This window comes from Marmota flaviventris, chromosome 3 (assembly GCF_047511675.1).
Source record: "Marmota flaviventris isolate mMarFla1 chromosome 3, mMarFla1.hap1, whole genome shotgun sequence".
NCBI classification, from domain to species: Eukaryota; Metazoa; Chordata; class Mammalia; order Rodentia; family Sciuridae; genus Marmota; species Marmota flaviventris.
In genome coordinates this window covers 10,548,511-10,572,097 of record NC_092500.1, presented here as the reverse complement: position 1 = coordinate 10,572,097, position 23,587 = coordinate 10,548,511, and the positions used below count along the sequence as shown (strand labels likewise).

The 23,587-nt window shown below is 53.1% G+C and overlaps 1 protein-coding gene across 3 annotated transcripts in view; it reads right to left on the bottom strand.

Annotated features, from left to right (window-relative positions):
• Nucleotides 1-174: 174 nt before the first annotated feature.
• Lgals2 (galectin 2) overlaps nt 175-23,587 on the bottom strand; it is a 25,193-nt gene continuing 1,780 nt past the window's right edge. For 2 of the 3 annotated variants that reach the window (XM_071609502.1, XM_071609504.1), the window contains exons 2-4: nt 1,870-1,952; nt 563-719; nt 175-476 (exon numbers count right to left, since the gene is read on the bottom strand). In XM_071609502.1, the coding sequence (XP_071465603.1) occupies nt 330-476; nt 563-719; nt 1,870-1,952 (387 nt within the window). In that variant the 3' untranslated portion in view covers nt 175-329. Of the gene's footprint in view, nt 477-562; nt 720-1,869; nt 1,953-13,225; nt 13,343-23,587 lie in introns of those variants that run through there. The other variant, XM_071609503.1, reaches the window with a different exon arrangement.

Genomic DNA, 23,587 nt, shown 5'->3' with positions numbered 1-23,587 from the left:
GGCAGCGTGGCATTTGCTCTGGCGATAAGCGGGGAGGGAGGCAGCGTCCAGTGCTCGCGTCTGGGAGCAGTCCCAGGTCCCCTGCCACCCCCACCTGGGAGACGCAGGAGTATTAAAACACGGGAGTGCCCCTCATAGGCTCCAGGAGGTGGGTTTTTGGTGTTTATTTGTTTGCTCTGGGCTTCGAGGGAGGAAAATGCGATATCCGAGGAGCAGGAACAGGAAACACCTGGGTCAAGGGTTGGGGGTGGATCCAGGACCCAAGGCTGTGAAGGGCGAGGGTCGGGGACCAGGGTTGAGAGCTAAATTCTTCCGGTAACTGCTGCCGCTCAGTTGAGCTTGAGAGAGGAGACCTGGAGCCCCCCCTTCACACACAGGTAGCTCAGGTGGCTGTAGCCCAGCCGGTTGGGAAAGGTCAACTCGTACCCATCTGGGAGCTCCACCTTGAACTCATCACTGTGAAAGGCCACGGTCACCTGCAGGGGAGGGAAGGTGTCAGGGAGCAGGAGGCTCCCTGGAAATGGGCCAGGGCTCCCCTCCTCCTGCTGTCCCTTGGCCTCACCTTGGTCTCTGACCCGGGGCTGAAGCACAAGTGACTGTCCCGATGCTCTTTCCCCCAGTTGCCGTCCCGGGTGTTGCAGACGATGGTGGATTCCTTGAAGCGTGGGTTAAAATGCAGGCCCAGCTTATCTGTCCCGTGGCCCAGGTTAATCACAAAGCTGCAGGGGGGGGTGACAGGTGGCATCTAGGGGCAGCCCCAGGTAAGGTAGCTTGGGTCAGGTCAGCTACCACAAGCTGCTTCCGGCTTGGCAGTGAGATCTGGGCGCTAGAATGAGGGAGTCAGCCTCGGTGCTCTGTGACATGTTCCATTCGGAGCAGAGACCAAGGCTGCTGGGGCAGTAGCTGATGGTGACGGTTGAGAAATCAGGGGTGTCTGTCATGGGGAGAGAGCTGCTGTCCTTAGATCTCTGAAGACATTAAGGTTGACCACAAAGATCAGTCGACCTACAGGGATGAGCTCCCTGTCACTAAAGGTATGCCACCAGGGGCTGATCTTGGCAGGATCACTACGGGAGCCCGGGTTAGACCTTTGGGGAGCCCGAGAATGGGCATCCTGGGTGGTGGGCTTCTTCATCGGGGAGGCATGTCTCAGGCCTGCGTTTCTGCAAACTTGAGTGATGAGGCAGGAGAAAGGACTCCTTTATCTGTAGGCTCCTACTTCACACATCTGCCCACCACCTTCCCAGCCCAAGGGGGCAAAGTTCAGGCCAAGAAATGCCCAAGTTAGCCAGGCACACGCTTGTAATCCCGGCAACTCAGGAGGCTGAGGCAGGACAATCGCAAGTTGGAGGCCAGCCTCAGCCACTTTGCGAGGCCCTAAGCAACTTGATGAAACGATCTCAAAATGAAAAGGGCTGGGGTTCAACGCCTGGTATCAGAAAAGAAAGAAATGCCAGTGTCATCCTGCGGGCTTGAGAGCCTGGAGCAGGTGGTGGGGGAGGTGGGCCGGTGGCGCCCCCTGGTGGCCGTCTCCAGGGGCTCGGGAAAGGCCGGTTGGGGTCCTTCGGGCTGGGTTAACAGAGCCGCGACCCTGGGGGTTGGCCCTCCACACAGGCACGGAGGCCAGGGGGCTGGGGGAGCCCTAGGGCTTCTCCCCCTGCCCCCTCAGTGGCTGCCGGGGCCAGGGAACAGCACGTGGATGCTCGGGTGTGAAGGCAGGTCCTGACCCAGGAGTGTGGGAGGGAGCAAGGGTGTCAAAAAGACCCCTAGGCTTGAAGTCACCCTGCGCTGACCACGCCCGGGGCTGTCCGGCCTGCCACCCCCCCACACCCCTTCTCTGCCTGTTCCCGCTCCCCCCACCTCGCTCACCCGTCAGCTTCATCCGCGATCCTGCCCTTGATCTTCAAGGTTGTCCCCGGTTTCAAGTCCAGTTTTGTCATCTCCAGTTCTCCCTGGGCCCGGGGAGAAGCACTCCATGAAGAACTCGGAGACCCTCCACAGCCCCCTCTGCTGGTGACGCCACCAACTTCCCATCCAGTGGACCCGTTATCCCCCTGCCCACGAGAGAGCCCGGGGCTGCAAGGGGAGACGGTGGGATCCAGGCTTCCCAGAGGCCCCGCAGCCCTCTCTCCTTTGCCCTCCACCCAGCCCGACTAGGGAGCCGCTGAGGCCCAGCAGGGAAGCCTCGGTTAGCCCGTGGGAACCCGGGGACACGGAGATGATGCAGAGCAGGACTGTGTCAGCAGCCAGCCGGCCTTACCCCACCCCCATTGGGAACCTACAAAACCTTCCAAGTCCTCTGTCTGAGTGGGTCCATCAAAGGCTGCTCCAGACCTTCTTCCCCCATCTGTGGAGCAGGCTGCGGGGGTATTTTTATTAAAGAGCCCTTGCAGGCGGAGCTCACCTAGCAAGCCCGGGGCCCTGGGTTTGATCCCAGCAAAAGAAAAGAAGAAAGTTGCTAAGTGCCCTGTGACGGATGCTGCCAGGCCTGGCGGGTAACGGCGGCCACCTTCAAGCTGGTAGCCGAGGTTGGGCTTCCTGTTTGCGAAGCCCCAAGCATAGAGCCTGGCCCACGTGCAGGCAGATTCAGGGGCCACTGTCATGGTCACTCACTCCTTATTTGGCATCTCCTTTTCCACGGGGCCCTGGGACATCTACACTCTGATGTCTTCGTCCATCTCCTGATGGTTAATGGGAGGTCCTCAAACCCAGGCTTCCAAAGCTCAATACCCAAGACTCAGAAAATGTCCATCTACATGTCCCTGATGGGAGCCGCAGGGAGGGGCTGGACAGGCACCAAAGACCTAGCACCCAGGGCAGAGCTTGGTGGGAGCTCACCCCACGGAGGAGGAGCAGGGGAGACGCGCACCCCAGCCTACCCCCAGAGGAAGGCTGAGCCCAGGAGCATGGAGCCATCCTGGTGGGCGCTGGGACAGCTGGACCCGCTGGGTGAGACTCTTGGGTTGTGACTGTATGGCGCTGGGCAGCCTCCCTGACCACCAGATGCCAGGAGCCGCCTTCCCCCAGCTGTGACAATCAGAAATGGCTCCAGACAATGCCCAGTGTCCCCTGGGGGCAACATTTCCCTGCTTTAGGAACAGTGGGGTTTGGAGGTGGAGGCTTAAGCCCTCAGATTCAGGCTTAATAACAGCTTTTTGTTTTTTCAAAAAAAAAAAATTTGTACCAGGGATCAAACCCAAGCCCTTTTTTATTTTTTATGTTGCGACAAGATCTCCCAAAGTTGGGGAGATCTTGTCTCAACATAGGGCCTTGCTAAGTGGCTGAGGCTGGCCCGGAACTTGTGATCCTCCTGCCTCAGCCTCCCGAGGTGCTGGGATTACAGGCTGGGCCACCAAGCAGAACCTTGCTTAATGCAGCAGCCACATCCAGGCTTTGGGGCCACGGACTGGATGCAGGTTCTCTCTCGGCCTCTCACTGACAGACAGAGGTGGTCATCCCTGGGAGAGAAGGTAAGTGAGGAGAGCACCGTCCCTCCCAGATAAGAGAGGAACCCAAGTGCACGGCCACAGAGTCACTCAGACGTTGGCTGTGCAGACACACCTGACACCAGCTGCTAGGAGCCAGCCACGAAGGCAAAAGCCTCTCCCAGAGACACAGGCAAGGACAGCACAGCACTGGTCTTCAGCCAGGGACCCTGGTCAGGTTCATGTCCTGCATGGCACTGATACTGGCTTGGACAGTGTCCTGCCACAACTCATATCCACCTGGAACCTGCAAAGGCCACCTGTTTGGAGTAGGGTCTTTGTGGCTGTAATCAAGATGGGGTTGAACCAGGCGCAGTGGAGAAAGCCTATCATCTCAGCAACTCCAGAGGCTGAGGCAGGAGGATCGTAAACTTGAGGCCAGCCTCAGAAGTTTAGCAAGGCCCTAAGAAAGTTAGCGAGACCCTATGTCTAAATAAAAAATAAAAAGTTGGGGGCTGGGGCTGTAACTCAGTGGCAGAGCACTTGCCTCGCATGTGTGAGGCACTGGGTTCTATCTTCGCACCACATAAAAAAATAAACAAATAAAATAAAAGCATACTATAGTATCAGTCAATCAATCAATAACAAACAGGCATGGCGGCACACCTGTGATTCCAACAGCTCAGGAGACTGAGGCAAAAGGATCGCAGGTTCAAAGCCAGCCTCGCAACTTAGTGAGGCCCTAAGCAGTTCAGCAAGACCCTGTCTCTAAATAAAATATTTTTTAAAAGGGCAGGGGGTGTGGTCCCCAGTACCAAAAACCAAAAAAAAAGATGAGGTCATACTGGAGTAGGGTGGCCACTAAACCCAGTGTCACTGATGTCCTTGTCAGAGGAGGGATATCTGGACACAGAGGGACACTGTGTGAGGTAGGGCATCACTCAGTAATGCAGCTGCAGGCCAAGGATCGCCAGCCGCCACCGGAAATTGAAAGAGACGATGGGACGCTCGCCCAGAGCCCTCGGAGAGCGTGGCGGGCCCACACCTGATATCAGACATCTGTAGAACTTGAGAGAATGAATATTCTGAAGCACCCCCCCTCCTTTTTGTGGTACTTGGTCCCAGCGGCCCCAGGAAACGAATATGCCATCTAATCCCCAGAGGGTGCCATCGGATTCCATCCCACAGATCAGGGAGACTGAGGCTCAGAGAGGGTCAGAAACGGGTCCAAGGCCAATCAAGAGCCTGCAAGAAGACCCACCCAATCCCCCACAACTCGCAGGTTGTGACCTTGGCCAATTAGATCCCAGAGCCTCGGTTTTCAGTTTTCTTGTTTGTCTGGGTGCTGGTGATGGGGTCCACTGAGCCCCCCACACCCCACGGTGAGTTACAGCCTCAGCCCCGAACCTCAGCTTGTTCATCTTTCTAAAGCTCAATGGATGGTAGCGGTCGTCATCATCATCATCATCATCATCATTACTGATGAGGTAGCTGAGGCAAGAGAGGGGACACACAGGCCCAGGCTCCCAGGTAGGGCGGTGGCCGAGGGATCAGGGTGCCTGGGCGGGGGCTGGGGAGACCGTCTTGCCAACCTCTTTGCCAGGTGGAGGGGAAACCGCAGCGACACTGAACTCCAGAGCACCCTCCCCAGCCCACCCAGGCAAAGACGTGGAGGGAGTGGGCCGCAGGGGGCCGGCATCCTCACCGACATGGTGGCCTTTCTTGGTGACAGCTCCCAGCAGTTCCCAGTCGCTGAGCTCAGGTTCCCACCCCGTGGTCGACCTTTATATCCCAGAATATCACACATTAACTGCCCCAAGGCCATAAATGAGGACTTTGGCCCCATGTACCCAAGTAGCCCCCTGCCTGTCCCTCCAGGCACCCAAAGCAGAGCCTCGAAGGCTCCCCGCCCCACCCACCTCCCTCCAGCTCAGCCGGCTTCCTGGGCCACAGAGAGAGCGACTTGCCTATAAAAACGGCCCGAGCTGCTCATTTTCTCTGATGTCATGATTCACTTGGAGCATCTTTTTTATTCTCTTCTCCCCTGATTATTTTTCTGTTTGTGTATGGGAAGTTTTGAAAGCAATACGTGGTAAATCCAAAGAAAACGTTCCAAAGTATCGACCACTCTTAAGAGTGGAGAAGGAGGCCAGGCGGGGTGGTGCCTACCCCTAATCCTAGCGGCTCAGGAGGTTGAGGCAGGAGGATTGCAAGTTTGAGGCCAGCCTCAGCAACTTAGGCCCTAAGCAACTTAGCGAGGCCCTGTCTCAGAACAGAATATAAAAAGAGCTGGGGTGTCTGTAGGTCAGTGACCATGCGCCCCTGGTTCAACACCTGGTACCAAAAAAATAAGAAATAAAAGCCAAGAAGAAAGCAGGAGGCTTGGGAGGTGCGGCAGGTTGGAACGCTCTGCCCTTTGTTTCTATTTCTTAGTAACCGACGTGCTTAATGTAGACAGAGACGTTAAATAAGAAGAAAAACAGCCCGGACTCTCCCACCACCAGGAGGAAGCAGGCCCTGCTCACTGCCTCGACCCATTTCCTTGCCAGTGGTTTGCCGTGTGTTTTATTGTGGGCCTCCCCTGCCTGCGCGACTATCCCTCCACTTCACTCAGGAAACGTTAAAACCCACAATCTGTATTCCAGAACTATATTTCAATGACTGGGAAATATTCTGACTTTCAATGGGTCCATTTACTGAATCAATTCCCTTCTGTGGGGCATCTACATTAATTCTAAATTCTCACTATTTAAAATACTGCCACAGCCGGGTGGAGGCGCACACACCTGTCATCCCAGCAGCTCGGGAGGCTGAGGGAGGAGGATGGAGAGTTCAAAGCCAGCCTCAGCAAAAGTGAGGCCCTAAGCAGCTCAGCGAGACCCTGTCTCTAAATAAAATACAAAATAGGGTTGGGGACGTGGCTCCATGGTCCAGTGCACCTGAGTTCAATCCCCAGTACTAAAAAGAAATTGAATTAAATTTTTAAAAATATGCTACATGACGTCAACGCGCACACAGGGTTGGTCTGCACCCTGACACATGGAGGGAGAGCGTTTCTCGAGCTCTGGATTTGGTGGCCCGACGTGTTCCTTGGGAGTGGCGGGAGCCACTCTGCCGGGTGCTGGGAGCCCGGCCCTGTGAAGGGGAGTCTGGTGCCAGGAGCGGTGGGTGGCTCTCTGCCCAGTGCTCACAGGGGACACCGCCTCATTCCCTGCCAGCCCAAGACGGGGGTGTTTCCTTCTCTCGCCCACAAGGAAGTTGATCCTTTCTGGGCCCTTCTCCCGGGGCCAGAGCCAAACAAGATAAGGAGTTTCAAAGTGCTCCCGGGCGGAACCGCCCTCAACAGAAACTGGCATTTTTTGGATTATAATAGTAATGCGAGCGCTGCACCAGGTTTGGGAAACTGTACAAAGTTGAAAAAAAAAATCTTAAAGTTCACTTATTTGGAAAGAACGCCCCGGTGTGGGGGAGTGACTCGGGGCAGAGTTACGGCCTGTGTGCAAGGCCCTGGGCACCGTCCCCAGCCAGAAAAGAGGAAATCTTTAAAGACCCAGGAAGCTGACCATGCTGGCTGTTCGTGTGCTTCTCTGGGTGTATATTTCACATCAATGAAAAATTTTTTTTTTCAAAGGAAAAACTATAAGAGGAAGAGCATCAAAATCCCTGGCCCCCGCCCCTCCCATCCAGTCCTCTTAATTGGTAACTTCTTTTTTATTTGTACTGGGGATTGAACTCAGGGGCACTCGACCATTGAGCCACATCCCCAGCCCTATTTTGTAGTCTCATTGAGTTGCTTAGGGCCTCACTTTTGCTGAGGCTGGCCTTGAACCTTGGATCCTCCAGCCTCAGCCTCTGGAGCCGCTGGGATTAGGGGCGATCACCTCCGTGCCTGGCTCCCCCTTTTTAAAATATTTTATTTAGTGACAGGGGCTCGCTGAGTTGCTTAGGGCCTTGCTGAGTTGCTGAGGCTGGCTTTGAACTCCGGATCCTCCTGCCTCAGTCTCCCAGAGGCTGGGATCTTGGGCATGTGCCCCTGTGCCCGGCTTAAGTGGCAGCTTTGGAAGGCTGGTGTCCACCCAGCCAAGCACCTTGTCCAGCAGCCCTTGTCCCAGGAGATTCACACGAGATTCTCAGGGGATCTTGGTTGTCTTCCCGCTTCCCAGTGGGAACTGAAGGCCCCGGACCCACAGAGGCAGACAGTGGCGGCCCCCAGTCCTTCCTCCTGGGACCACCCAGACGCTGCTTTCGCTGAGCAAGGGGAGCCCTGAACTTCAGGATGGTGACCTCCACCCCTCCCTGTGGTGGCCGTGTCTCCCTAGACACACCTCTGGTGACCCACTCCCCGAGAGTGCAGGTGGGGCCATGACTTGATTCTCACTAAAAGAATCCTAGCAGACGGCACAAGTGACAGATGTCACTTCTGAGGTCAGCGTGGGGCTTGGATGTTCCCGTCAAAACTCATGTTGAAATTGAATTGCCACTGGAGAGGACTGAGAGGTCGGCCCTGTGCCACCACAGGCATAAGAAAGACACCCAAAGTAAAAAGAGAGAGATGTGCATGGCACAGCGCGCACACCTGTGACCCCAGTGACTCAGGAGGCTGAGGCAGGAGGATCGGCAGTTCAAGGCCAGCCTCAGCCATTTAAAATCGAAAACAGAAAAAGGGCAGGGTTGTGGCTCAGTGGTTAAGAGCCCCTGGGCTCAATCCTCAGTACCCTCCCGCCCCCCAAAAAAAGAGGTGATGGGTATTGCTGTTATTGCAGGAGTAGGTGGCTGATTCCAGGATGAATCTGGGGCTGGCCATGTGGCTTGGCCAGCATGCCCAAGACCCTGGGTTCAACTCTCAGCAGCACCAAAAAATGCACGCCTGTCATCCCAGCAGCTAGGGAGGCCGAGGCAGGAGGATGGCAAATTCAAGGCCTGCTTCAGCAACTTAGTGAGGCCCTAAGAAACTTAGTGAGACCCTGTCTCAAAATAAAAATTAAAAAGGGCTGAGGATATGGCTCAGTTTTTTGTATCTTGGTACAAAAAAAAATATATAAATGCTGGGAAAGACGGGTTCGGCCATCTGTCCCCGCACGGTGCCCACTTGCCCATCTGCTCGTCGTTGTCCCAGCCTGGGGTACCCTGACACAGCAACAGAAAATGGACTGAGGCAGGTGGCCTCTCTCTGCCCTGCTCTGGGCTGGTGGCCGTGAAGCCGTGAAGAGGCCCCTACGCCTGATGCTTCCAGCCAAACTCCAGTGGAGACCGGGGCTTGCCAGCGGCTGTGTAGTGAACTTGGCATTGATCGTACACCACCGAGCCCTGAGGTGACCTTATGGCTGACACTCTGCTGTGACCCTGAACCAGAGGCACCCAACTAAAGGCCATCCAGCTTTCGGACCCACGGGAAATGTGAGAAATGTTGTTCTTATTTAGTGTCGAAGTTTGGGGGTCGGTTGTTCCACAGCAACGGTAACTAGTACTGTGCCAGGGGGTCCCTGCTGAAAGTCTGTCAGGAGGGACGACGGGAAGGCTCCTCACCAAAGAATCGCAGCTCTTACGTGTCCTGACGTTCTGTGATATTCATCGTGTCAAAGAATCATCTCTTGGTTTTGCTTTCTTCGTTATTTTCTTCCTTTGTGTTGACTGACTTTTTCCTTTAACTTTTATTTTATGATTCCTCGTGTCTTGAGATTGAATGCTTAATGCATTAATTCTTCACCTTTCTTTTTACTAACAAATCCACTTCAGGGCTATCAGTTTTCCTAGGAATGCCACCGTGGCCACTTGTGATAGGCTTTGAGACGTTCTGCTCACTGTTCTAAATATCATCCTTGAATCAGTCCGATGGCCAAAAAGTTGTTCTTTGCGCTCAAAAAGTGCCGAACACACACGTAACAAAAATAACATCCATCATCATCATCACCACTGGGAGGAGGATCAGCTAAGGAAAGGATGCTACGGAGAAACAGGAGTCTTTTTGCAGAATCACGATCTTCGAATGCCCCCTCTGGCCATGCTGCTTGGGTCGCTGTCACTGTACCTTGGGGACTAAAATGGCTACAGAAGCAGGTTCCTAGGACTCAGTGTTGCTCTCTTCCTAAGCTGCCCTAGATGAGCAGGGACAGGGGCCGGCAGGGAGGACGTCACCCAGCTGTCCTCAAGGGTCCCCCTACTGTAAACACAAGCACATGCATGACTTTAATCAGGATTGAGGGCGTCCATAGAAGGAAAGTACAAAATCCAGCCCAGTCTTGAAGAGACCAAGCCTGGGGGCAGATAGCTGGGGCAGGGAAATAACTAGAAAACCACTGACCCCCCTTGGTGGAAGGCCTCAGGCTTCCCAGGACCCTGGGGCAAGAAAGGGTCCTCCAATGTCCTATGAGAAATCTTGTTTCTACCACTTCCTTGCTGTGTGACCTCAGGCCAAGTTAGTTAACCTCTCTGAGTTCAGTTTTCCTTTTCTGTAAAATGAAAGAACAGTGTTGAGAGGATAAAAGGAAATAATCATTAATACTTATCAGGTGTTATTTAAGATTATGATCGGGAGCACAGAGCCTCGTCTATGGAGGCTGTGGGGCAGCCTCTCACCGGCATCTGGAAGCTGTGTCCAAGCCCGAGGCCTGGGGGAAGGTTCTCCTTACAGTCCCCAGACCCCGTGTGACTCCCCAGCTCCTGGGTCCCCCCTGCCTTCCCGGTCCTCTACCTACACACATGTGCGTGATGCACACCCACGTCTGTATGCACACATATGATCCTACTTTATAGAACCATTGAATGAACTCATCAATATTATACATCAACATTTTTTCAACCCCAAATTTCATTTTTTTTTTCTTCTGATTTAGTAAAAAATCAAACCCCTTTGGTGTCAAGGACCTGAGGCAGCTTATTTGCTAAGACTGATGGAGAAGTGGGTCTTGTGGCTTCTGGGAACTCTCGCCCCCGGCCACCTGCTGTTGGGGGACTTTGGTCCTGGGTGCTATCTCCTTTCCTCTTTTCCTCCCAGAGAACAAACAGATCCACACCTCAGTGACACCTGTCACCCGGCCCCTCCCAGATGGCCTCCTTCAGAGCAGATAGAGGGAGCTTTGGGCATCAAGTGGGTCAATGACAAGTCCAGGCTCTGTCATCTATAAGCTGAGTGGCAGGTCACTTAGACCCTCAGTTTCTTCATCTGTGAACGAGAGCTGAAAGCATCTTTTTCCGATGCAGTTGGGAAGATTTTTTTCAATTAAAGATGCAGATATCTGCCTTCCCTCCAGGGAGGATTCTGAATGGCCCGCGACTAGGCCTCCTGTCCAAGAGAGCAGTGGAAGGGTGGATGGACAAGGACTCAGCCAGAGAGCGTCCAGCCATCCTGACTGTGTCTGGGGAGCACGCTCCCCTTGCTCCAGGGAGGACGGGTCTCTGGGGAAGCCAGTGTCTGTCCTCCCATGACTGAAGCTTACGGTAGGAAGAAGGATGCTGGCAGTTGACACCCTAGGAGCCACCCCCAGGGACTGGACAGGTGTGCTCCATCTCTGTGCAAATCAAAACCCCCCTGGGTCTGCAGCCTCTCTGCAGCGAGTTCTCCCCCGGCACCCGGAATGTCCGCCGTTAGGATGCTTCTGAGGTCGCAGCTCGGGGCCCCCAGCCGGAGGAGCGCACTAAGCTCTTTCAAGGGCCTTGGCCATGGTCTGAATGTGTCCCCAGAATTTCACGTGTAGGGAATTGAACCCCAAAGTCAAGCGCTAATGTTATTTGGAGGTCACTAGGATTAGATGAAGTCCTGAGGGTGGCCCCAGAACGTCATTAGCGGCTATAAGAAGAGGAAGAGATCCCAGCCCAGTGTGTTTGCTCTGTCCTGCCCAGTGACACCCTGTGCCAGTTACAGCGCAGCAAGGAAGTCCCAGCGAGCACTGGGGGGGCCTCCGTGGCTGAGCGCTGACCTCGAAGGCGCAAAGCCCTGGGTTCGGCAGAGGGCAGCGCCAGGTTCTAGACCTCTTGGCCCCCAGAACCATGAGCCCAAACCCTTGTGTTCTGTGCGTATCTATCTTCCTGTACTGGGGACTGAACCCAGGGCTTCATGCTGGGCAAATGCTCCTCCACTGGGATGCGTCCCTTTTTAAGTTTAATTTATTTGAAGACAGGGTCTCGCTAAGTTGCTGAGGGTCTTGCTAAATTGCTGAAACTGGCCTCAAACTTGTGATCCCCTGCCTCAGCCTTCTAAGTTGCCGGGATTACAGACATGCACCATCACGCCTGGCTGTGATCTGCTGTTATTTATACATCATCCAGTCTCGGGTGTTTTGTTATAGTCACAGAACAGGCCACAACAGACTTCATAGGACCCTGCTTCATAGGCCCAGGACCTTCCTTGTTTCACCTGATCACCGGGTTCTGTGGCTGCTGAGCTGGCCACCTGCCTCCCCAGAGTCCCTCCAGGGTCCCTAGAGCCCGAGGGTCTTCTTACCTACCTGGAAACAGGACTATCCTTGAGGGAGGGCGGGGTCACCCCAGCCTTCCCTGCTTCCTCCCCACATCCTCCCACTGCCCCCTGGGGTCTTTGTAAAGTGTCAAGGGCCACACCCCACTCTGCTCCTTTAAGACCTCTAGCAGCCAGCACAGTGGCACCCGCCCCTAATCCCAACAGCTCAGGAGGCTGAGGCAGGAGGATCTCTAGTTCAAAGCCAGCCTCAACTTGGCGAGGCCCTGTGTCTAAATAAGATACAAAAAGGGAGGAGGTGGCTGGGGATGTGGCTCAGCGGTCAGGTGCCCCGGGTTCAAACCTCCAGCGGCTCACCCAGAACAAAACGCAAGCTCCTTCTGGGTGACAAGGTGTGCGCTCTCTGGTCCCGGTCACCCTGCAGCCCTGTTCCACCCACAGGCTCTGCGGCCACCACCACCTCTGGTCTCCTGCAATCAGAGCTCGACTCTGTGGTGGCTGTCCCTCCCTGAAGCTCCCCCTCGCAGGTGGGTGGGTGGGAGGGAGAAGAGGGGAAGGTGGGGTGGGTGGTGGACAGCAAGCACCCCGAGGGCTCAGGGTGCGTTTGCAGGGCACTGTCTCCTGCCTCATAGCCCCTCGGCCACCCCCTGCCCTGCCCTACTCTCCAGGCCCCTGGGCCCCGGGGGCTCCTGCTTAGGGCCACCCCCTCGTGCACACCAGGCGCTGGCTGCCTTTATAGAAGAGACCAGTGTGTCACGCTGCTGCTGGGGACCTGGGGTGCCATCCTCACGGAGGAGAGACCCGGCCCCCAAGCCCAGCTCCTCTACCCAGCCCGGGGCCCGGGGCTTCCTGGGGCCACCAAGACTGCCCAGTGACAGCTAGGGTGGGTGGGGGTGCCTGGGGACAATGGAAGGACAGCTGGATCCCAGCCCCACCCTGGACAAACCCAGGGGCAGGACTCTACCGCCTGGGCACCGGGCAGAGGAGAGGGCTCTCGCAGGAGGGTCCCCAGGGAACCTGTGGTCTACCTGAGCCCGAGGTCCCTGGAAAGCCCGCCCTCTTAGTGACTCCTGACCCTGGGGACAACCTCCTCACGTGCAGCTGGCCACAGCCGCTCACAGTGGTTGGCCTTTTCCCCCAGGGAACCCGCCTTCACCTCCTCCCCTTTCCAGCCACCTTTTCAAAGTGGTCAGGTGGTTCAAGGACAGGACAGTGGCAGTCAGCTCTTATTGATGACCTACTGTCCCCAAAGCCCCCGGGCTCCGCTGGTCACTAACTCAACATAATTCATGCATTTTTTTCTAAGAATGTGACGGCCCGGGGACAGGCATATTGGGTGTTCGTTGTCACCAGGTGATGTGACAGCCCTGTTCCATCTGATCCTCACCTGCTCTCCTAAGGGCTGCCCTGCCTGTTGCATGGATGAGGAGACTAAGGGTCCGAGAGTCGGGTGCCTTGCCGGGCAGATGGCAGTCCCCGGCCTCCTGCATCCCCGCTGCCTCCAGGGGCTGGACACAGAGTCCAGAAGGAGCCTCGTCCTGGGCTGAATTCTATTCTCCCAGTCCCTCCCTTTCCTGTCTTTGTGCCCTGTGTCCTCAGCTCTGTCCCCAGGAGTTGAGTATTTTTTTTTTTTTAAGAGAGAGTGAGAGAGAGAGAGAGAGAGAGAGAGAGAGAGAGAGAGAGAATTTTTTTTAATATTTTTTAGTTCTCGGCGGACACAACATCTTTGTCTGTATGTGATGCTGAGGATCGAACCCAGGCCCCACGCATGCCAGGCAAGCGCACTACCACTTGAGCCACATCCCCAGCCCCAGGAGTTGAGTTTTAAGAAGAGAAAAGAGATGTCACCTGAGGTCTCACCTGAGCCTATTTCCTTGGTAGACAATTGACACCTGCTTGTTTTTTTTTTTTTTCTTCTCTTTCCAAATTTTTTGTTAGTGCATCCTAGCTGTAATGATGGGATTCATTGTGACACATTCAACATGCACCCAATAGCAATGAAATTTTGCCAATATGGCTCCCCAGCACTCCCCCTCCCTCCTCGCCTCCCACCTACGACACATTTGGTTTAAAAAAAAAAAAATCAAGATTTCAGCCCAGGTGTGGTGGCACACACCTGTGATCTCAGCGACTGGGGAGGCTGAATCAGGAGATTCATAAATTCAAGGCCAGCCTCAGCAACTTATGGAGACCCTGTCTCTAAATAAAATATAACAAGGGCTGGGGATGTGCTCAGTGGTTATTCACCCCTGGGTTCAACCCTGGTACCAATCAATCAATTCAAACAAAAGACAGAAGTTGAAAAACCAAAGGTGGTTGGCTCCAGTGGGACCTCAACCGCTGTATAAAGGGGTAAGGTGCAGACATGCCCTACGGCGGGGGTGACCCCTTTGGAGCATGTGTCCGGTAACAGAAGACCCAAGGCCGGCTGTGGCGTGTTCCGCGTCCAGGGCACTGACAACAGGCGACTCAGAGACGGGAAGTGGAGCGGAGGCGCCAGAGCTGGCGGGGGAGGGTGGCTATTGTTTAAAGGGCCTCGTTTCTGTTCCAGGCGGTGGAATGGAGCGTGCAGATGGCCGCACGACTCTGTGAATGTAATTAGTGCTGCTGAATTTTGCCCTTAAGTGGGAAATTTACGTGACATGTCCTTTGCCACAATTTTTTTTTAAATTATTAATATCCTATTCCAACTTAGGCAGATCACAGGGTATATGAATCCAATCTCAACAAAGCTATTTTTTAAAACCAGGGTGTCCCTGGGGTTCGAAATGGCAACTGATTTTCCTTGCATTTCCTTTTAGGGCCCAGCAGTGAGACGAATCCCCACTTTCCAGGCTTTGCAGAGGCTGGTGGGTGAGGTGTTGGAGAGGGATGGCGTCTGTCTCCCCCTGCTGACCACGAAGGGGATGACCTCAACTAAGAAGAAAAATCGCTTGTCCATTGCTAAGTAGCTACTTCTAAAAATTGGGAAAGGAAGACACACATTTGATGAAAAAACACTTTACACGGCTCAAAAGGAACCTGCAGGGAGAAGCAAGTTGCCCTCTTACGAGTCCCCACAGACACCCAGAAGCCAATCCCTTCTCGTGCTTCCTTCCAAGACTATTCCACGGGCCACACAGGTGACCACGTGCTCTACGCACAGTTCTGTTCCCTGATTTTATTCTCTTAACATATCCTGGAAGCCTGGCTTGGCGATGCCCACCTGTAATGTCAGGTACTCAGGAGGCTGAGGCAGGAGGATCACAAGGTCAAGGCCAGCCTCAGCAACTTAGCAAAACCCTCTCTCAAAATAAAAAATTAAAAGGGCTGGGCATGTAGCTCAGTGGTAGAGCGCCCCTGGGTTCAGTCGCCAGCACCGCGAAACAGAACAAAACACAAAAACGGTATATCTTGGAAACTGCTCCATACTACCTCCGTCTGTTAGGGGCGGGTCTCCTGCTGGTGGGTGGCATTGTTTCCAGTGGTTGGCTCTGTCTGTCTGTCCTGTTGTGTTGTTATTGTTGGTGTTCTGTCCGGGGTGCTGGGGATGGAACCCCAGGCCTTGAACACTCCAGGCGAGTGCCCTACCACTGAGCCACACCCCCGCCCTGGCTCTTGCACAAAACTGCACCTCCATCCTTGAATGCTGCCCTTGCACCTGTGTGTCCTGGTTTCCAGGGGCAGGTCACACCAACTTTGTGCACACACCTTCACCTCCACCTCGCGGCAACCTCTGAAGTGCAATTACTATCTCCGTTGTGCAGAGGAACAAGTCCAGACCCAGGGTTGTGAGATGGTGTGCACAAAGTTGCCCAGGAATAAGGACTTGAGTCTCTGGACAGGGCTGGCAGGGGGCCATCAGCCTTGTGTGAGCCAGGAAGAGACACAACCCCCACCCCAGGGAGCGGGTTTGGCAGATGGAGGTGGGCTGGTGGGACCTATGCACAGTGTACAACTTGAACAACCTTTCACAGTGTCCCTGTGGTGTTCCTGAGTTGTCACCTAAAGGGGAATTGTGGATTCGGGTCTAAGGCTGGGGAGAAAGTGGTCGACGCGTCTGCTTTCATTCATTTTCCTCCTTCCAGGCTCCATCTACGGAACCTCTGTATGAGCAGGGCCCAGGGATGCACCAGGGCGAAGCAGTCATAGCCCCTAAGCTCACCCACGGCGAAAGGAAACTTGAAGTTGTTTAATGGCGGCAGAAGAAAGGACCACAAACCGGGGGACAGGTGACAGGACCCCACTTGGGGGTGGCACCTGCTCTGTGACTTTGGGTGACTCACTGCTCTGCTCTGGGCTCAGGTTAGGCTTGATCCAGCAGACTGCAAAACAACAGAACAGAGAATATCAGTGTGCTGGCGCCCGGGTCGCGTGAGAACTGTCACAGGAAACTCGATTGGTGTTTTCTACGGATGGACTGTGCTTATGGTCTCTAGCACAGATGGATTCACCATGAAGCCCGTGAAGACAGCATCAATGCCAGGGCCCCTTGAAATCGGGAGCAGCCCTAGAAACACGTTTGCAAGGTCAGATGTTAGGCAATTTGCAGAAGCAGGAGGATCGAGTCATGGCCGGTGAGGACGACGGTCCCTTTCCACTGACCCGCACTTTCCCTGCAAGGCCATACCCGAGTGGCGGCAGCATTTCTGAAATGTGACTAAGGAGGCTGAGTTAGTCACACGTCTGGTTTGAAGTCAGTGGGTTTCAGTTGCGAGGCTGGCAGCCACCTAGGAATAGCTACATAGTGACGCCGTCCTGATGTGGGAACCGGCTTCCAGAAACTCCGGCACCTGACTCATTGGGTATCCTGACTCGGAGTCACTGGGTAACCACTGTGTCCATCCCAGGCGCCCGGCAGGGGAGGAGAAGGAGATCCGCCCCGTGTGGAGCTGGATGGGAGGCTGGAGAATTCTTCCAGTTATCAGATGGCTAAGTTACAAGTGGACGATTCTGTGGCCATCGGAACGCCGTGCCTAGGGGAACAGAGCTGGGGACGCAGCCTGCGTGGTTATGAACACAGCCCGGGCTAGTCTACCTTTTGTTAGAAACCATGTGCAATAGAGTTTATAAGAGCACCTCTGTCACGTAGCACTAGAGCAGGACTGTGACCAGCAAGTGTGATGTCCTGTGAATGTTTTATTTTTATACGGAGATTGAACCAAGGGGTGTTTTATCCCTGAAACCCATCCCCAGCTCTTTTTTATTTTGAGACAAGTTCTCGCTAAGTTGCTCAGGGCCTCCCTAAGTTGCTGAGGCTGGCCTTGAACTTTTGATCCTCCTGCCTCAGCCTCCCAAGTCATTGGGATTACAGGCATGTACCATGGCACCCGACCTAATGACTGTCTTATACGTTATAATACACTCGGGTTGGGTCTTAGCATTACCAGTAACAGATTCTAAAGCTGAGAAAAACCTTTCTAATATTAAAAAATAATAATAACGAATGTTTTCTAATCAATCATGTAAGCAAGTTGACTTTGTCTTTCTCTTGGAAAACTCAGTAAAATCATTACTATATGGCTGGGCATGATGGCGCGCACCTGTAATCCCAGCAACTCAAAAGCCTAAGACAGGAAGATGGCAAGTTCAAGGCCAGCCTGGGCAACTTACTGAGGCCCTGTTTTAAAATAAAAAATAAATAAAGACTGGGGGTGTAAACCCAGAGCAGTGACACATACCTGTCATCCCAGTGGCTCAGGAGGCTGAGGCAAGAGGATCATGAGTTCAAAGCCAGCCTCAGCAAAAGTGAGGCCCTAAGCAACTCAGGGAGACCCTTCTCTAAATAAAATACAAAACAGGGCTGGGGGTGTGGGTCAGTGGTGAGTGCCCCTGAGTTCAATCTTCAGTAACAAATGAGCTCAAAACAAAAAAGACTGGGGGGTAGCTCAATGGTAGAGCATCCCTGGGTCCAATCCCCACTACCACACAAAAAATAAAATGGAATAATAAAAAAGAACAAAAATCAAACAGGCTGGAATGTGGCTGAGAGATAGAGTGCCACTGGATTCAACCTCTAATGCCACCAAAAAGCCACAGTGCCATTTCATACAGCAGTAAGATCATTGCTGTGCAAACAGTGTGCAACTCAAAATCATATGAAAAAATATTATAGTACGCGTCAGGTAGCTGAGTGCAAACGTCTTGTTTGGATTAAATGGTTATGTTATTTGTCACTTTTAAAGTTTGTCATTTATTTAGTTTATTTCTCACTGTAAATAAATACGTAATTCTCCATCAGCGGTTTTAAGATGTTTGAAGAACAAATCGCCAACTCCAGGCGCCACAGAACGTGAGTCGCACCTGGTCCTGTAAACTGCACTTCCTACACTGCACATCCGTCAAAAAAGATTGAAAAGCTCTGGATGAGGTAGATGAGCTCAATTCTTCTGCCAGATTCTCTAAATTTGTGGGAACTGCACTGCTCCCCTCCCCCTAGCAGCTGTGACTCTGACAGAAAGACAAGGAAGTCCCTTCTGGAGCTTCTCCAAGTCTTTCTTGCTGTCCTTGGAGTCCTTGTCCTGCCAGAAGCATGGAGACAAAGTGCCAGTGTGCAGAGTTGGGTGTGGGGTGGCGGGTGAAGAGATGAAGACAGGGGCTTGGAAGTTACATGTATGTTTGGGGGAAAGCCCCAAACTAGGGAATGGAATTGAGGACCTCTCCGGGTGTGACAACAGTTGTCACTACTTGGAGCTAGCTTTCCTTCCTTCCTTCCTTCTTTCTTTCTGAGATTTTGGGTCTCCCTCTGTTGCCCAGGCTGGCGTCCAATTTCCGGGTTCAGGCCATCCTCCTGCCTCAGCCTCCCGGCTAGCTAGGGCACCACCGCCGCGGGCTTTGGCGTTTTATTTTTAAACGTATTAAATACCTCTTGTGGTCTACAGGTTATTTCTAATCCTCCATTAACTGCAGGCTCTGGAGGTGAAGGGACACAACTGTGCTCGTCCCGCCCTGCATCCTAAAGAGGCTTCCCACATACTGTCCTCCTCTGTCCCAGCTTGAGGAGAAGCTGGCTCGGTTTCTCCAGTCCCGCTGCCGGGCACCACCTTTGGCACCCTGCAGGCCCTCTCCGCAGGATAATCGGTGTCGCCCTCCTCTGCAGCACTTTGAATAACCCCAAAGGCGACCTGCGACGACACTGCGAGCTCACAGCTCCCTGGTCGATTGTGGCATTGTCCTGATCTGAAATGGTATTGTCCCTTCTGTGCTTATTAGATTACTAGACTATAAATTCTACGAGGGCCGCTCCTTGCCTCTCTTATTCACCCCGGGACGCCCGCTCCTGGCACAGGGCTTGGCATAAGGTGGGCGCTTTGCTTTTACTTGCTGAAAGTTACGCGTCAAACTCCCCTGGGCTAGAGCGCAGGAATGAAAGGACCGCATCTGCCCATCAGCCAATTAGCGAGGGGCAATATTTGCCTGTTGCCTTACTATTGGTGAGATCCAGAGTCCTAGTTTTCTTCTGGCCAATGAGGTGAGGGCCACGGTATCGGCCTCTGTGGCCACACCCACCCGGCCCGGAGACGGGTGGGAGTGGGGTTGGGGGAAGCGGACTACTCGCTTACTGGGGGCCTCTTCACTTCCCAGACCCTTCTTCCTTCTCCCACTTAGGCTGGCACACAGTGTGGTCACTGGCAAGTGAGGCTCCACCTGTTACACCTGAGCACTCAGAGTAGGGAGGGGCTGATTTTAAAGACAAGGGCTGTGAAAGGCCGGGGATGGCAGATGACCCACACCGTATAATCAGACCCTGGGACAAGTCGGCCTTTCCCGGGGAGCTCATCTCAGACCCTGCTCTTGGGAGCCTGAGCAGGCAGGTGCAGTGGGCCGGAGACCACGCAGCACCCATTCCTGGTTCACACCCGCAGAGTCCAGGGGAATCTGGGTGCCCATGAAGAAAGCCAGCAGAGTAGACCAGCTGCACATTGAAAACCAAGCAGAACTTGGCCAGAGCTCTCCAGCTATCTTCCTTAACCCCTCTGGACCTCAGTCTCCTCTATAAAGTGGGAAGGCTAATAGGTACCTCAACGTACTGGCACATTGTATATGCAAAATTCATGGGGCACAGTAAAGGAGTCAAGAAACGGTAGAAATATTTTTATCATGGAATCAAAGTGAAACAAACTGTTTCACAGGAAGATCCCTACCTATCCACCCCACCATTCCAGAACTTGGAAAAGCCCGATGAACAAGTTCAATTCTCTAGTGGCCATAAATCTACTTCCCTCCCCCAAGAAATGGCCCAGTTTCCCTTGAACCAAATCTTACTTTTGCTGTTCCGTTATTTCAGGCAATCCAGATTTTCTGGGAAAGCATTAATTGCAAACAACCAATCAGTTCATCTTCTGTAGCACAGTCATTTATATTTGCACTGAATTTATAGTTCCTTCCATCTAAAGGTCATTGTTTTCAACAAAGATAATGTATTAAATGTACAGAGAAATTGAGTTGAATTTTAATACTTGATAAGCCTATTATTATTATTATTATTATTATTATTTTTGCTGTGCAAAGTATCCAACACAGGGTCTCATTCATGTTAGCCAAACACATCCCCAGCCCTTTGAGATTCTTTTGTTGGATGAAAAATGGCTTATACTATGCATCCTAGTTCTGATTCAGAAATATAAGCCCTTTCCCTGTCCCCTGCACATGAGCCCAGGATTTGATGTGAATACATAAGTTCCAAGGGCTCTCCCATCTTGCTGGTGTCTGCTCTCTCGTTGGTCAGCACTGGGACCTGGAATCATGATTCCTAGGATCAAGCGTGGACTTTGGGTACAGAGACTCAAGTTGAATTCAAATTCTGTTCTGTTTTTAGCTGTGTGACCCCAGAGCCTTTGTGCTTACATGCTTCACTACCTTCCCAGGGGACGTGGCACAGGTGACACACTCCCTACCACAGGCTTCTTCTCAGGAGCAATGTCAGCTCCTCAGAAGGAGTTGCCCAGGCCACTTCCCAACCGGCTCCCGCTCTGCTCACACCAGCCCATCTGGGTCCCTCCGTAATTCCTCAGCGTGTCGCTTTGGTTTTCCAGTCTTCAAAGACAGGGACTTGGTGTCATGCAGGCTTTCGTGATGGAGGCATGTGAGGACCTTGGCCAGCCACATTACTCGGGGCCTCAGATTTCTCAACTGTGAGATCTGCATGAGGGCTAAAGGGGACAATGACATCCACAGTTCTCTGTGCCCTTGCTTCTGGAGGTCTGTCTAGATGGGACGCATGAGCCAGGACTTGTCAGGGTCACAGGCTGAGGCAGTTCCCATGCTGCCCCATCTCTCTCTCCTCCAAGTTCTCAAGGACGCCTACCCGTCTTTCCTTTCCTCCTCGCCCCATCCTCACCAGCATTTCTGATGCTGGAGGGTTTTTCTGGGAAGGGGCTGAGGTGTGAATCCCTTGGAGGCCAGCAAGCGCCAGTGGTCAGAGCTGCAAAGACAGCTCAGCTTTACTCACCCCTCCCAAGGGCTCCCCAAGTCAGAGTAAACCCTTTGAAAGGCGGGGGTGGGGGGGTGGGGGGTGGACAGGAACAACTGCCAGAGGCCAAAGCCCACATTTCCCATTTCCCGTATTGGGTGGGTTCCATTCACTGGGCTTAGGTCCCCCTTCTGCATCTCCTCCTCTGACCCAAGTCTAGGCCAAGTCCTCCTGCAAAAATCGGCTTCCGATTCTCCCTCCCCAAGCCCAGCTCCCCAGGACCCACTTACAGACAGCCTTAAAGGCTTTGTTAGGCCAGTGTGGTCTGCCCCCCTTCACCTCCAGCTCTCTGGGCAACCTCGGACACAACCATTCATTCATCTAATTTATAATATTGAACACTGTAGGGTAAGAAGGGCTTTCTCAGCCCCCCTAGAGTTCCTGGCTAGGTCTGAAATAAAACTGACAAAGACAGACGGATGGGAGAAAAGCATAACGAATTCATTTCATCCATTTTATGTGACATAGGCGCCTTCAGAATGAAGACCCAAAGACCTGGGGTGAACTATGCATTCTGCTTAGGTTTTTAAAAAGCATCAAATCATAGAAATATGATGGGACAAAAGCGTGTGATTTAATGGGGAGACTCAGTGGGACCCAGTGGACACCCAGCAAGGCCTGTCTGTTCCCACTTGGCCTCTGATCTGGGAGGACAGTCTTGTGACCTACCACCAATTATAGGTCAAAGAATTTCTCTCTGGCAGCTCTTACACAGAAAGGAGTGGGGTCTACAGTTATATTTCCAGGTTTTATGAGCTGCTTTGAGGAAGGGCATTGGGGAAGAGGAATTCTAGTTTCCAAGGTCCACGTTAGTGGGAAAGGGGAGAAGGAAAAAGGAGGACAGGAAGTCAGAAAGACCTCCCTTGGTGCCCTCCCAGGTTTCCTTCAGCCTAGGTGCCATACTGTGGGGTACCTGCTCTGAGCCCTAACGCCTGCTAGGTACCAGTTACTCTTCTAGGCCTCAGGGGATTCACCAATCAACCAAACAGATGAAATTCCTCAAGGTGGATCGAGGTCACTCGCCAAGGCGACAGCCCAAGTTCCTAGGGGAGCAGACATTCTTCAGGGTAGAGAGACAAAGAACATAATGAATCAAAGAAAAACATAGAATGGAGAGAAGTTTAAGGAGAAAGTCCAGCAGACACAGTGGTGGGGAGCCCATGGTGTGGTATTCACTTCCTGCCTACCAGGTTCCACTTCCTCTTTGGTCTCAAGGCCACACAATTTAGAAAGCAGTGAAGCCAGTGCGTGCACCCAGGTCAAATCCATGTCTTTAAAAAGTGACTCTTGGGGCTGGCATGTAGCTCTGTGGTGAAGCTCTTGCCTAGCAGGGTTCAATCCCCAGCACCACAAAAGAATTAAAAAATTTAAAAAGACTTCTGACCGCGTGGATGGGCCTCTAAATCCAAGTGGTAAATGTGGTTTGCCTTTTATTTCAGTAATAATTCATTTCAATAATCAAACAAACAAAAAAGATCCCACGTGCATATTACGTTACAGCTTTTATTGAGGGATGCAATAAATAAACGTATTCCTTTCTTACAAAATTTTAATGGCCTGAGGAGAGAATTTAGCGTACCCGTCAGCTGAATGGTTGAATTTAGGGGAAAAACTGATCCGGATGAGGTCACTGCGGTTCTGCAAGGTGAATCGAGGTCACTCGCCAAGGCGACAGCCCAAGCAGAACCGGATTCGCCAGATTCCCTAGTCTTGCCTTAACCCTTCCCGGCACCGGGCCGCTGGAGAGGGCACTCAGGGCAGGTTTCCCGGAATGTCGCCAGGGGGAGACCGAGAGCAATTTACCAGCCCCGTGGGGCGTGAGGTCCCCAGGCCGGGGAGGACAGGGCAGGCGAGGGAGGGCTTTGGTAGACCAAAGGCTAGGATGTCTGTCCTCCTACTCTCCTATTTGCAGGAAGGTTCCCACCAGTATCTTCTTCGCCCTGTTGCCGCCTGGGCCTCTCAAAAATCTGACCCTAAGGCTGTTGAACACCTCCAACACAGCTTTCAGGAGAAAAAAAAAAAGCCGACCACGGGATCTGCGTGATCTTGCCCGTCTTCCCCAGACGCCGCTGGAGCCGCACTGAAATTCTTCCAATTCCTTGAATTCCCCTTACTCTTTCTCCCTGAATATCCTTTTCACACCAGGTCTACCTGGGGAAACCCGACTGTTTTCAGCTAAACGTCACCTCTGTGAGTCCTCCCCTGGCAAGATCCCCGGCCCCTCGCCCCACACCACCCCCTGTTTGGGGAAGTGGCCACTCCTGTGTTGCCATTATTCCTTGGGCTTCCGCCACCATC